This window comes from Orcinus orca, chromosome 4 (genome assembly GCF_937001465.1).
Source record: "Orcinus orca chromosome 4, mOrcOrc1.1, whole genome shotgun sequence".
In the NCBI taxonomy this organism is placed as follows: Eukaryota; Metazoa; Chordata; class Mammalia; order Artiodactyla; family Delphinidae; genus Orcinus; species Orcinus orca.
The window spans coordinates 89,795,035-89,808,591 of NC_064562.1; the positions used below are offsets into that span (position 1 = coordinate 89,795,035).

The window sequence follows — 13,557 nt, forward strand, 5'->3', positions numbered from 1 at the left end:
TGGTAGAGCCAGATTCAAACCCTGCCCTTTCTACCATGCTGACCCTCACTCGGCTAGCCATAAACACCTACTTCATTACCTGTCTGAGGAAAAAGTTAATAATCTCTCTCCCAATCCTTTTTCTCTTCATTAGCTCTTTGACTATGAGGTATATTCATCGCAGCCTAACAACATAAAGAACTTCAAAAGAATTTAAAACACTCCACATTAAGGAAAAAAAATAATAAACTCTTGGATTCGTGTTTAGGAGCTAGGTCGTTAACCTTTGGGAGTTAAATATATTTATGAATTAAGATCACGTTAAACAAGAAGGGATGATACATTATTAACGACCATACAACTTTCTAATTTCAGTTACGATACCAGAAGTGCCTGGTAGCCAGGCCGCCTTCACAGAAAGTTCGACCACCTCCTCCGCCAGCAGACTCTGTGACCAGGAGAGTCACAACCAATGTAAAACGAGGGGTCTTATCCCTCATTGACACTTTGAAACAGAAACGCCCTGTCACAGAAACGCCGTAGCTGCATATGTGAAAGGATCCTGTAACATTTACTGAAGATTGAATAGCTACACTAAAGAAGAGGAGCTGATCTCTGGCCTTCCATTCAGTTGCTGATGCTTTGTCTTCAGAGATTAATAACTTAACCAAACAGTGTTAGACAAGCATGTTCTCTCGTCTTGCCACCGTCGTGTGATATGAAAAGCATGACTAATTTTTTTTGCTGTCAGTAAGCTACATCATGAGCAGTGGAAGCTCCCTTTCTTACTGTAAATATCGTGAACATTATGTAACTTCACACACACAGGGAAGAATGTGGCCACACCCCTCCCAGTGAAGCAGCTGAGTCCTTGGAGTGAATGACACCTGGGTTAGTTTCACTGTCTTCTTGACTGGATCTGTCACAAGCAACTTTTAAGTCCTACAGCACTTTGCCCTGTTTTCAACATTGGAGTAGACACTGCATACCGGATACCACTGAATTGCTGTAAAAACAGGATGACTAGTTTTCGTTTTAGTTCTTCATAAAATCGAACCTTTGGTTGACAAAATTGGCTGTTGGCATCAGTATAGAAACCAACTGGCAACTTTCCTTGACGAGCTCGTTGACACATGGACACCATTTCATGTCTACAGCTGTTTGGGGGATGTTGGGGAAAAAGTGAAGCTTCAAAATTGAAAAACTAAATTTCAGAAATTAAAACAGAACAAAAATAGCCTTTCTGTTCAGATGGTTTTCAAACTGATTATTAAGAAAGAGATTAACAAAATTATAATGCATTTTGGGTGGGAAATATTTCAAACTTCTGCCTTATACTGTACAATGCAGCTAGAGAATTATAGTTCACTATGGCCATTCTCTACATAAATATTAAAATGAAATATTCCTCATAAGCCTTTCATCCTTAGTTTGATAATTAGCCAATATGCAACTTGGAGTTGAGGAAATGTCATTTATATTTTAGATCTCCACCACCACGTTGTTTTCCACCTCCTAGGTAAATGTTCTGCTAGGATTCTGCATCTAGCTCAATCTTACCTTAATGCTTTTTGCCCAGAAAGCTGTCTGTCCATCATGTATTGTCCATGGCAACAAACTTCATAAAATTGAACCTTTCTGAATTTATGTATTTAATATTAAAATTTGTTGGACTCTAGATATATTTTTAAATTTATATTTTTTCCATTTATGTTCAAGATTTAAAAATTTCATATCAGAGCAAAATATACATAGGAACAAAGGACTATTTAACAGGCTTCCCAAAAAACAGCACTTTCCTGCTTCTCTATCTATAGATGAGAGACTTAGCTGTAAACAGATTGAGACACTTGTTGATAATGTTTTAAAGAAGTTGCTAAGAAGCTCAATCTAGACATTAGTTTTGTTTACTTTTCAGTGATAAAATTACCATTTTACAACATCGTTGTAAAAGTAATGCTTTATGTTTATCTACTGCTATGTACTTGTCAAAATGGTTTCCACATTCTTATCGTCACATTTGAGCCTTATAGAGAAGGTACTAAACACATTTGAGAAATAAAAAATATGAATTAAAGAGGCTCAGTCACCTAGCCTAAGATCTCACAAAAGTTAGTGAGAAAGCCAGAACTAGGACCCATGCTTCTCAACTCCCAGTTATTAAGTTATGCTGCTTCCACACCAGTCAGGAGGAGTCTTTCCAAAATTACGCTGGGCATATCCAGTTATTATCAGGCAATCTTAGGATTCCCTGTATAAGTAGGGAAGTATGTCCAAATTACTCATGCCGTGATTTAAAACCATTACCTGCTCTCAGTTTTCCTGCAGTGTGCCTCAAATGTGTTGTAGAGGACAGGATTCTACATGCAGTCCAGAGATAATGTTACATGTGGTAGAAATATTCCTAACTCATGATACTTAGCCACCAGAGAACATGATGGAATGAGTAGGTGGCCTCCTGCCTCTGTTCCCTCTCAGAATTCTGGAATTGTTTGCTAGCACCCTAGAGATGCCACTCTAGAAGTGGATTATACTCTCACCAGCCTGTACACTATTCTACTAAAGTTACCAGTGACATCCTAAGAAATTACTGCATTAAGAAAATCCTTACTGTGCCCTTCGAAAAGCTGTTCAAAATTCAATCTTGATGATCTTTCATCGTGACCTCCACAGTGAAACAAACATTTTAGTGTGATAAACTTCAAAATTCTTAAAAAAGTGATCCACTTTTATATTGGACATCTCTACCAGAACCCATTCATTTTTTTTTAAGGCATACATATGTTTTCAGGATCAAGAATACTGAGCTAGCTTTAAGTAGCAAACTGATTTATATATGCAATTATGGATGCATTAAGATGAATGATAGCCTTTACATACTGAAAACTTTACTGCAGATACTTTGTTTTAAAAATAGCTTTGCATACTAAATGCAATTAATTTTATAAAATTAATTATGTTAAGCCGTATGTTCAGACACTTTCTGCCATGGCCAAAAAGTATGTATGAAAGTATGTGTGTATTTTCTGTGAAAGGATGCTAGCGTTTTACCTGATACTGTAGTGACACTTCAGTTATCTATGCATTCTTTGTATCTGTGATTTGGTAAACAGGCAGCCATGTTCACTATGCCTTGTATGTCTTATCATTTTTTTAATTAACCTGTTAAATACAGCTTAAAATATTTTTATTTTATTTATTCTATTTTTACTGAAATATACTGCATTATTGTGTTAATGTATTATCTTTACTGGATATTATCTCTCAATGTATCCAGGTCTAAGTAATCTCAGTGAACTATACATTGCCTAAAAGGTGGTTTTGTAATGATTTGTAGTCACATTTTTATTGGAATATGTATAAGAAAAGGCAAAATACTTAAAAGTTCCTTTTATTTTTTAAAAGCAGCTAGATAGACGCATACTTGCCAACTCACATATGTGCTCCTTGGCCGCATCAAGGGGAATAGCCAACATGCCTATGGCTAAAAACTTTACTTTGCAAACTTAAAGCACTGCTTGGTGCTTCGTTTTTATATCCTTCACAACACATGTGAGCTCATCTAAGAGACAGACACATGTCCTCCTGCCCTTTGTTTACACCTGGATATATGATCACCCATAGCTAATTAGGACCATTGTTTTTGTTTGTGTCTGTCTTACTGCATGAAGCGACATTAGACCCATTTCCATTAAAATAAGCTCTTGGTGATAAACTGTTGGCACTGCTACTTTTTAAAAAATTCCACTTTATGATTTTATGACGAACATTTGTACAATTCTACATAAGGTCATTTACTAGAAGCCCTAAATCTTTCCTCCTCTTCTTATATGACACACTCATTTCATAAGCATTGCAACAGAAACTCAAGATTTCGTAAACAATGTGAGAAACATTTCCCTAACTGATATTAGCACAGCTTAACTAGTAAAAGCATTAGCTCTCTAGTTTGCCAGGCTCACTTAACCCAATACACAGCTAACGTGTGTTATACAGCCAGTAAAATGAAGTTTATTTCAGCTTCAGGGAAAAGATACTGCTCACACTTTATCAGTGAGAGCACTCCCTGCCATCCAAAGCAGCTTGTTTATCCCAAAAGAACATTTGGTTTTGCTTTCTGCCCCTTTTGCTGTTGACCACTTTTACACATTTAAATGTAATATGTTATGAGAATAAACTTAGCTGCGTAAAATGTTTGGCTCATTTATCTGACATCAGTCATACATATCCAGGAATAGAAATAAAAGTTTAGTGTCTCAACGCCAGTCATTCTATTTTCAAATTATTCTTATCTCAAATTAAAAGTCATTTTAGTAATGTAAGATTCTGCTTTGATTATTGTATATTTCCACCTGGTAAGAACTAGGAAGTAACTTTAAATTTTGAATAATTCATTGCATGGTCCTTACCTTGGTACTCAGGAAGGACAGCAGGCATTTTGGACATAGAGGCCTATTCAGTCACCAACTTGATGCTTGTGTAAGCACTCTTTCTAGTGTTAAAAAAGTCCATCTTTCCTTGAAGAGCCTGATATCAAAGAATGAAAGATAGAGTTGTACAGGCACTAAATCCAAAATGAAAGGTGACTAGAAAAACAGCAGTTGAACCTGGCTTAGTTTAACTGTTAGACATATGGAAGAAGATAAATAGAATTTAAAGTGTGTACCCATTTTTTGTTCATCTTGCATTTCCCCCAGTAGTTTACCTTTTTCCTCAATCAAAGGCAGTTACTCTCAAAGAGCAAAATTTCATTTGGTTTCAGGTATTACATAGTGGTAAATAATTACACATTAAAAATCTGAATTTGCTATTGGAGTATCTAAAAACCAGTAATTTCATTACTTTAGATTTTTGCAGCACTTTTCTCTAAGAAGCTGAAAAAAGAAAACTGTCAATGTAATCAATATTCTCCTTTACTAGAATTCTCCCATATTGGTTTTAATCCAAAGTATTTCCCTTTTTAGTCTACCAAAATATGTAAATAATTGATCACATCCTTCTTAGAAGATTCCAAAGAAGAAAACTGCAGGCTTAATGAATGAATGGTTTAATTCAGAATCTCCATATACTTAGAAAAATAATTTATGACAGGATTCATGTTATGAGATACTGAAGATAAGGGGCTAAAGTTGTGATGTGACATGAACCACATGCTGCTACAGAGATCAGAAAAATATCCTGAACTATTTCATAACTGTGAGTTTTCATCTTATAATAACTATTAGCAGAAAATAAAAATCTCAGACCTGCTACTTTTGGACAATGGAATACTCTTCAGCCTGGGGCAGAGGAAAGATGTAAGGAAAGGGATAAAAGATCCCTGGGGTAAAATATCAGCTCTTTACTGAACAAGTTCAGTTCACCTGCACTGGCCTCCCAGAGGCACGGAAGGCTCTAAGCCAGAGAGTGGGAATAGGAGGAAACCATACTATAACTTTCAGAGCAAATGTTATATAGTTTTTGATTTTTGAAAGTAGTAAAATAAGCTGAGCATTTAAAACATTTCTGTATTTTTTAAGAGTCATAATTAACAGAATTCTTTCGGGATTTAAAAATAAGTCTGGTTCAAGTATAAAAAGTCATGTTTCATTTCTTCACTGACATTTTACTAGTAAGTGTAAATCTTCAGTTAAAAAAATTTATTACTGCTAAAATGAAATTCACCCTTTTCTACCCTCACTTCAAGTGAGAAAATTATACAATATTAGAGCTGAAATAGACCTAAATATTCATCTTGAAGAGGATAATAGTCTACTAAAATCATGCCACCTGAATTGAAATTTAGGAATTTATTTAACACTATTCAACACAACTGGATTCTGAAAACACAACTTTAAATTCAAACTCTTTGTGTCTATGAACATGTTTTTAAACAGTAGGATTTACAGTTGTAACATATTTGATTTAATGTCACTTTCTGTTGCCATGATGAAAAAAAATCAGTAGACCCAGAAATGATAATCATAACCAGTTCTTGGAAGGCAATTGATAATACAGTCAAGATGAACTGACTTTCAATATAATTAAAATAGTGCTACAATATATTTTAATTGAGCATCAGAAATGACTTACCAAAGTTTGATTACTGTGTGCCACTTGAAATGACCATCTCACCTGATCTTTGAATCATAAACTTGTATAGATTTCTTCAACAATTGGGGTGTCACTTGTATTCAGCAGTTTGGCCTCTTCCTCAGAATTACTATTTAGATGGAAATTTGCTTACAGTCACTTTTTTTACAACAGTATTTGGCATAAATAGTTAAAAGGGAAAGCTTATGTTCAGTCTGCTCAGGATCCTAGAGGTTCTTCCAGTGAGAAACAGTTTTCACTCTGTGAATGGACAGCTGAACTACTCACACCTAGAACTTTGGACCTTCCTGTTCTTCCTATTCATACTCAACTTCAATCACATTACAAAAGCTCATAACATCTCCTATTTTAATGTTTAAGGAAAAAAAAATCAACCTCTATAGTGATTGAAAATTTTAAACTACAGCTGACTCGATACTGAAAAGCAATCTATAGTCCGTGCAAGAGCATCTTTTCCAAACCTATGCTTTCTAAATAAACTGCCTCACAATTTAACTTTGAAAAGAAGTCTGTTCTAAGGCACACAGTGTTTCCCTTCAGGAAAAATTGTTGCAGCTTTAAAACCAGTGTCCTAAGTCCAGACAGAAAGTTAACAAGAGTGAGACAAGTTCTAACAGCCGATACTGAGTCTACAACTGAACGTTCTAAAACAGATCAGCACCCAGCTACTGAACCCTCTGAATTCTGCTTTGCTTAACTCACCTACATTATTCTCACTTGTCTTAATTCACTTGAAGGTAATAATCACATTTAGAAGATACTAAGTGACCAAAAGGATGAGTATTTTGTGTAGGGATGTCTAACCTTCAGAGAAATATCAGACTTTGGGAAAAAACCCTACTACTCTTGACCCCTGTAAAAAACACAAGACAGTCAAAGCCATGGTCGAGGATGCCTGGGTAGAGAGGAAGGTAAGTTTTCTTGTTTTTTCCCTCTACTTGGTATTGATGGTGTGGGAAGATAGCCAGGCATGACAGTCTTGGGCCCAGCGCAAGGACAGTAAAAATGTTGAGTTGGTATCTGAGATCCGATCCCTTGGGGACTAGAAAATGGCAACATTACTGGAGGCAAAACAATCTCTATGGGTTTCAGTGCAATCATTCTGTCTTCTGGGCGAGGTCTTACAAAGTTTGTCATCCGTTCATATGGTCTGGAGGGAGGTATGTTCTTCATAAATGTAGGCACTAAAGGATTGGTGGTGGGCTTGTTGGATTTTCTGACCTGTGAGGAAGAACCCACTTGATTTGTATTCTTCTGTGGAAGAGATGTTTTTGTTGTTAACGTCCCTGACTGATGAGCACTTGCGTTAGTTTCTTGACTCAGGAACTCAGCAATTTTCATCTGGATGCCCCTACTATCAGAAGTGGAAGATTTTGGCAATGACATTTTTGACTTTTTCTTCTTCTTCTCACGTTTTGAAGGTTTACCCAACTCGATCCCATCCAGTAGACCCTTTGCTGCAGCACGGGCCAAAACATCTTTCACAGACACTGTCTCAGATGGGTCCCGCTATAATTAAATGTGGGAGTTAATTGTTACTTTGCATATTACAAATACTTATCAGTGTTTCAGTAAAGATAAAAGAATATCTTTGTTATACTAAAAGAAATAGTTTTTAGACCTTAGTCTCTAATATATCCTATAAGCCTCAGGAAACTACTTTCTTTGTACTTAAATCTCCCCATTTGTGAACCTGATAGAAAAAAAAAAAGAAAAAGAATTACAGAGCTTATTCTTTTTTGAATTTTTAAATTTAATTAAATTAATTTTTTTATACAGCAGGTTCTTATTAGTTATCTATTTTATACATATTAGTGTATATATGTCCAGAGCTTATCTCATATCTGTGAGCTAAAATGAACTGGATATTGACAAAGTGCTTGGAGAAGTGGGGGTGGAGAACAGGCAACGGAAAAACACTCAGGAGGACAATAAAGATAAAAATAGGGATTTCCGCCATACAATAATAATTGTTTTTCCTGCCCTTTAGCTATTTATGAAATAAGCATACCATTATGAAATGCTCATAAAGTTCCTATATTCCTATTATGAGACTTTGTTGTTTCTTAATTCCTAAGTATGAAATGGATTGGGATTTTTTTTTATCCTTACCTCCCTTGTTAGAACCGAAAGAAAACAACCATTGGTAATTTCAGATGGTTCCATTCTGAAAAATTTGTCAGTGGACAAATGTATTTCCTTTAAGGAGCAGAGTGGAAGGACAGGGGGACTAAGCCTGCAATAGGTAACAGCAAACAATTAACAGTTAGAATGTCTTATTTGCCAATGGAGGGAGACAGTAAATTGCAACCAATTTTCTTTTATTATGTTTTACCCATTATTTAAACAAAAATTCCAAATAAGAATAAAATGTCAAGGGGAGGGATCAAGATGGTGGAGTAGTAGGATGTGGAGCTAACCTCCTCCCACAAATACATCAAAGATACATCTACAGGGCTTCCCTGGTGGCGCAGTAGTTGAGAATCTGCCTGCCAATGCAGGGGACACGGATTCAAGCCCTGGTCTGGGAGGATCCCACAGGCCGCAGAGCAACTGGGCCCGTGAGCCACAACTACTGAGCCTGTGCATCTGGAGCCTGTGCTCCAACAAGAGAGGCCGCGACAGTGAGAGGCCCGTGCACCGTGATGAAGAGTGGCCCCCACTCGCCACAACTAGAGAAAGCCCTTGCACAGAAACGAAGACCCAACACAGCCATAAATAAATAAATAAATTTATTTTTAAAAAAAAATACATCTACATGTGGAACGATTCTCAGAACACCTACTGAACCCTGGCAGAAGACCTCAGACTTCTGAGAGGGCAATAAAATCTCCACATAATCAGGTAGGACAAAAGAAAAAAGAAAAAAAGGGAGAAAGGAATCCGGACAGGACCCTGCGCCCCTGGGAGGTAACTGTGAAAGAGGAAAGGTTCCGGCACCCTGTGAAGTCCCCTCACCAATGGGGAGATCAGCTGGGACGGAGGGGGAGCTTTGGAGCCTCAGAAGAGAGCACAGAACTGGTGTGCAGCAGGCAGAATGGAAAGAGACCTGCACAGACAGTCAGTATCACAGCGTTGCACTCCCCAGCCTGAGACGTGCATCCACGAGTGTGGGCGGGGGCTGGGAGCTGAAGCTTGGGCTATGGAGGTCAGACCTGGGCTGAAGACTGGGGTTGGCTGTGGGGAAACAGCCTGAAGGGGCTGGATTTTGGTATGACTGAAACCAAGGGTGTACACAGAGGAAGCCCAGGCCCACCATAGAGGTAAGGTGCCACTGTTGAGGGCACGCGAGGGGAGGGGCGGGACCTGCCACAGCAGCCCCCTTCCCTGCACATGCACTCTAAGGTGACAGGACACTGCCTGCACGAGCTCCAGGAGCAGGCACCAACCACTGCTGTGGGCTCAGGGGTGGGCATGAGCCACCAATGCCATCGCAGCCTCCAGGGGCACGAGTGAGCCACCACCACACCGAGAGCTCTGGGAGCGGGTGCCAGCTGCCACCTTTGCGGGCTCTGGGAGAGAACGCCAGCCACTGCCTCTGCACACCCCCTATCAGTGGGATAACAGCCAGCACACACTGAGGAAAGAGACAGCAGGCATCCATACTAAAAACAACGCTTACACCAAAAATATTAAAACCACACAAGCTACACAGGGCTGCTCCTACATATAAACAGCCCTCCAAGACCACAGTAGATAAGTGTTTCTCCTAAACTCACAGAGTAAGGGAAATATAAGTAAAACAAAGAAGCAGAGGGACCACTCCCAGTTAAAAGACCAAGAGAATTTCCCTGAAAGAACAAACAATGAAATAGACCTCTTCAGTCTAACAGACGCTGAGTTCAAAAAGGAGATGATGAAAATACTGAAGGAATTAAGAAAGTTTATCGGCAGAAATGCAGAATACTGTAAAAAAAGAGCTAGAAACTATAAAGAGGAGCCAAGAAAAATTAAAAACTCATTTGCTGAGATGAAAGCTGAGCTAAAGGCAATGAACAGCAGAATGAATAATGCAGAAGAACAAATAAGTCATCTGGAAGATAGAATAATGAAAATCACCCAATCAGAACAGCAGATAAAAAGGCAAATTAAGGGCTTCCCTGGTGGTGCAGTGGTTGAGAGTCCACCTGCCGATGCAGCGGACACGGGGTTCGTGCCCCGGCCCGGGAGGATCCCACATGCCGCGGAGCGGCTGGGCCCGCGAGCCACGGCCGCTGAGCCTGCGCGTCCGGAGCCTGTGCTCCGCAACGGGAGAGGCCACAACAGTGAGAGGCCCATGTACTGCAAAAAAAAAAAAAGAAAAAGAAAAAAAAAGAAAGGCAAATTTAAAAAAAAAAATGAAAGCAATATAAGACATGTATGGGATAATATAAAGCTTGCCAATCTACCCATAATAGGGATTCCAGAGGAGAAGACAGAGAAAAAGGGATCGAAAATGAATTTGAAGAAATTATGTCTGAAAAATTCTCAAACCTAAAGAAGGAAACATAAATCCAGATACAGGAAGGAGAGTCCCAAACAAGATGAACCCAAACAGACCTACACCAAGACATATTGTAATTAAAATGGCGAAAGTTAAAGAGAGGATTCTTAAGGCAGCAAGAGAAAAACAAAGTCTTAGTTACAAGGGAACCCCCATAAGGCTATCAGCTGATTTCTCTACAGAAATGTTACAGTACAGAAGGGAGTGGCAAGATATATTCAAATTCCTAAAAGGGAAAAATGTGCAACCTAGAATACTATACCCAGCAAGATTATCATTTAGAATAGAAGGAGAGACAAAGAATTTCTCAGATAAGCAAAAACTAAAAATACAGCAATACTAAACCTATCCTAAAAGAAGTATTGAAAGGTCTTCTCTAAATAGAAGAGAAGCAAGAATGTATAGAAAAGAGAAAATCACAATTGGAAAGGACTAGGACTTCCAATACTATGTTGAGTAGAAGTGGTGAGAGTGGGCATCCTTGTCTTGTTCCAGATTTTAGTAGGAATGCTTTCAGTGCTTCCTGCTAAATGGCATCGGTGCCATTTATGGCATCGGTGGCTTATTTAAATCACTTAAGTCAGTACACAGATTTTTTAAAAATCAAAACATTTTTGTGAAAACGATGACAATGAACAGCAAAAGGATAAACATGAAGATGTAAAAGAGGACATCAAAATCATAAAATGTGGGGCAGGAAAGTAAGAAAATGTAGATTCTTTTTTTTTCAGATGTGTTTGAGCCTATATGACTATCAGTCTAAAGCAAGTAGATATAGGAAGGGGTTAACATACTTGAAAAACAGAATAACCACAAATCAAAAACACAATAGATTCACAAAAACCAAAAAGAACACAAGCATAAAATAAAAGGAAATCATCAAACCACAAAAAGCAAAACAAAAGGAAAAAGAAAGGAACAAAGAAACACAGAATCAACTGGTAAACAAGGTTTAAAATGGCAATAAATACGTATCTATCAATAATTACCTTAAATGTCAATGGACTAAATGCTCCAATCAAAAGACACAGAGTGGTGGACTGGATTAAAAAACAAAAGCCTACAATATGCTGCCTACAAGAGACCCACTTTAGGGCAGGAGACACACATAGATTGAAAGTGAGGGGATGGAAAAAGATATTTCATGCAAATAAAAATGACAAGTAGGGGTCACAATACTCATATCAGACAAAACAGACTTCAAAACAAAGGCCATAAAGAAAGATAAAGATATATTACCATATAATGATAAAAGGATCAATACAAGAAGAGAATTTTACACTCATTAACATATATGCACCTAATACAGAAGCACCCATATATAAAACAAATACTAACAGACATAAAGGGAGAAATTGACAGGAATACAATAATAGTAGGAGACTTTAACATCCCACTCATATCAATGGAAATATCTTCTAGACAGAAAATCAATACGGCAACACAGATCCTAAATGATAAAATTGAACAGTTAGACTTAACTGATATTTTCAGGACATGACAACTAAAAAAAACCAGAATACACATTCTTTTCAAGTGCACATGGAACATTCTCTAGGGCTGACCATATACTAGGGCACAAAACAAGCCTCAACAAATTGAAGAGTATAGAAATTATCTCAAACATCTTTTCTGACAACAATGGCATGAAACTAGAAACCAACCACAGAAAAAGAAATGAGAAAAAAACGACTACATGGAGACTAAACAACATGCTATTAAAAAAACAGTGGGTCAATGACAAAATCAAAGAGGAAATTAAAAAATACCTTGAGACAAATGACAAAGAAAACACAACCAAACAAAATCTATAGGATGCAGCAAAAACAGTTCTTAGAGAGAAGTTCATAGTGATACAGGCCTTCCTCAAGAAACAACAAAAACCCAAATAAATAACCTAACCTACCACCTAAAAGAATTACAAAAAGAACAAACAAAACATAAAGTCAGCAGAAAGAAGGAAATAATAAAGATCAGAGAGGGAATAAATAAAATAGAGATTACAAAACTACAGAAAAAAAAAATAAAACCAAGAGCTGGTTTGCTGAAAGGGTAAACAAAATTGACAAACCTCTGAACAGGCTCACCAAGAAGAAAAGAGAGAGAACCCAAATAAACAAAATAAGAAATGAAAAAGGAGGGACTTTCCTGGTGGTGTAGTGGTTAAGAATCCACCTGCCAATGCAGGGGGCATGAGTTCGATCCCTGGTCTGGGAAGATCCCACTTGCCACGGAGCAACTAAGCCCGTGCGCCACAACTACTGAGCCTGCGCTCTACAGCCTGCAAGCCACAACTACTGAAGTCCGTGTGCCTAGAGCCCATGCTCCTCAACAAGAGAAGCCACCACAATGAGAAACCCATGCACCGCAACAAAGAGTGGCCCCCGCTCGCTGCAATTAGAGAAGGCCCGCACGCAGCAACAAAGACCCAACACAGCCAAAAATAAATAACAAAATAAAAATAAATAAATTTATTTTTAAAAAAAGAAATGAAAAAGGAGAAATCTCAACTGATACCACAGAAATACAAAAAAAAAAAAAAAAACAAGAAAAAAAACAGAATACTGTGAAAATTATATGCCAACAAATTCAACAACCTAGATGAAATGGACAAGTTTTTAGAAACATAGAGCCCACTAAAACTGAATCAAGAAGAAACAGATAATTTGAACAGACTGACCTCTAGAAGTGAAATAGAACCTGTAATTTTAAAACCCTCTACAAACAAAAGTCCAGGACCAGATGGCTTCACAGGCAAATTCTACCAAACATACAAAGAAGAACTTTTACCAATACTTCTCAAACTCTTCCAAATGATTCAAGAGGAGGGAACACTCTCAAAGACATTCTATGAAGCCACCATCACCCTGATACCAAAACCAGACAAAGATAGCACCAAAAAAGAAAATTAGAGGCCAAAATCTTTGATGAATATAGATGCAAAAATTCTCAACAAAATACTAGCAACCCGAGTCCAATAAACATAAAAAAGATCATACACC

General features: G+C 37.7%; 2 protein-coding genes across 22 annotated transcripts in view; one reads left to right on the plus strand and one right to left on the minus strand.

Annotated features, from left to right (window-relative positions):
* Nucleotides 1-4,867, plus strand: part of APBB2 (amyloid beta precursor protein binding family B member 2) — a 384,909-nt gene extending 380,042 nt beyond the window's left edge. For all 18 annotated transcript variants that reach the window (XM_049709563.1, XM_049709564.1, XM_049709570.1 and 15 more), the window contains one exon: nt 355-4,867. In XM_049709563.1, coding sequence (XP_049565520.1) covers nt 355-522 — 168 coding nt within the window. In that variant the 3' untranslated portion in view covers nt 523-4,867. The remainder of the gene's footprint in view (nt 1-354) is intronic.
* Nucleotides 4,868-4,912: 45 nt separating this feature from the next.
* The window catches only part of NSUN7 (NOP2/Sun RNA methyltransferase family member 7), a 63,308-nt gene continuing 54,663 nt past the window's right edge, over nt 4,913-13,557 (minus strand). For 2 of the 4 annotated variants that reach the window (XM_049709582.1, XM_049709583.1), the window contains exons 10-11: nt 8,185-8,308; nt 4,915-7,581 (exon numbers count right to left, since the gene is read on the minus strand). In XM_049709582.1, coding sequence (XP_049565539.1) covers nt 6,946-7,581; nt 8,185-8,308 — 760 coding nt within the window. In that variant the 3' untranslated portion in view covers nt 4,915-6,945. Of the gene's footprint in view, nt 7,582-8,184; nt 8,309-13,557 lie in introns of all 4 variants that reach the window. The other 2 variants (XM_049709581.1, XM_049709580.1) reach the window with 2 other exon arrangements.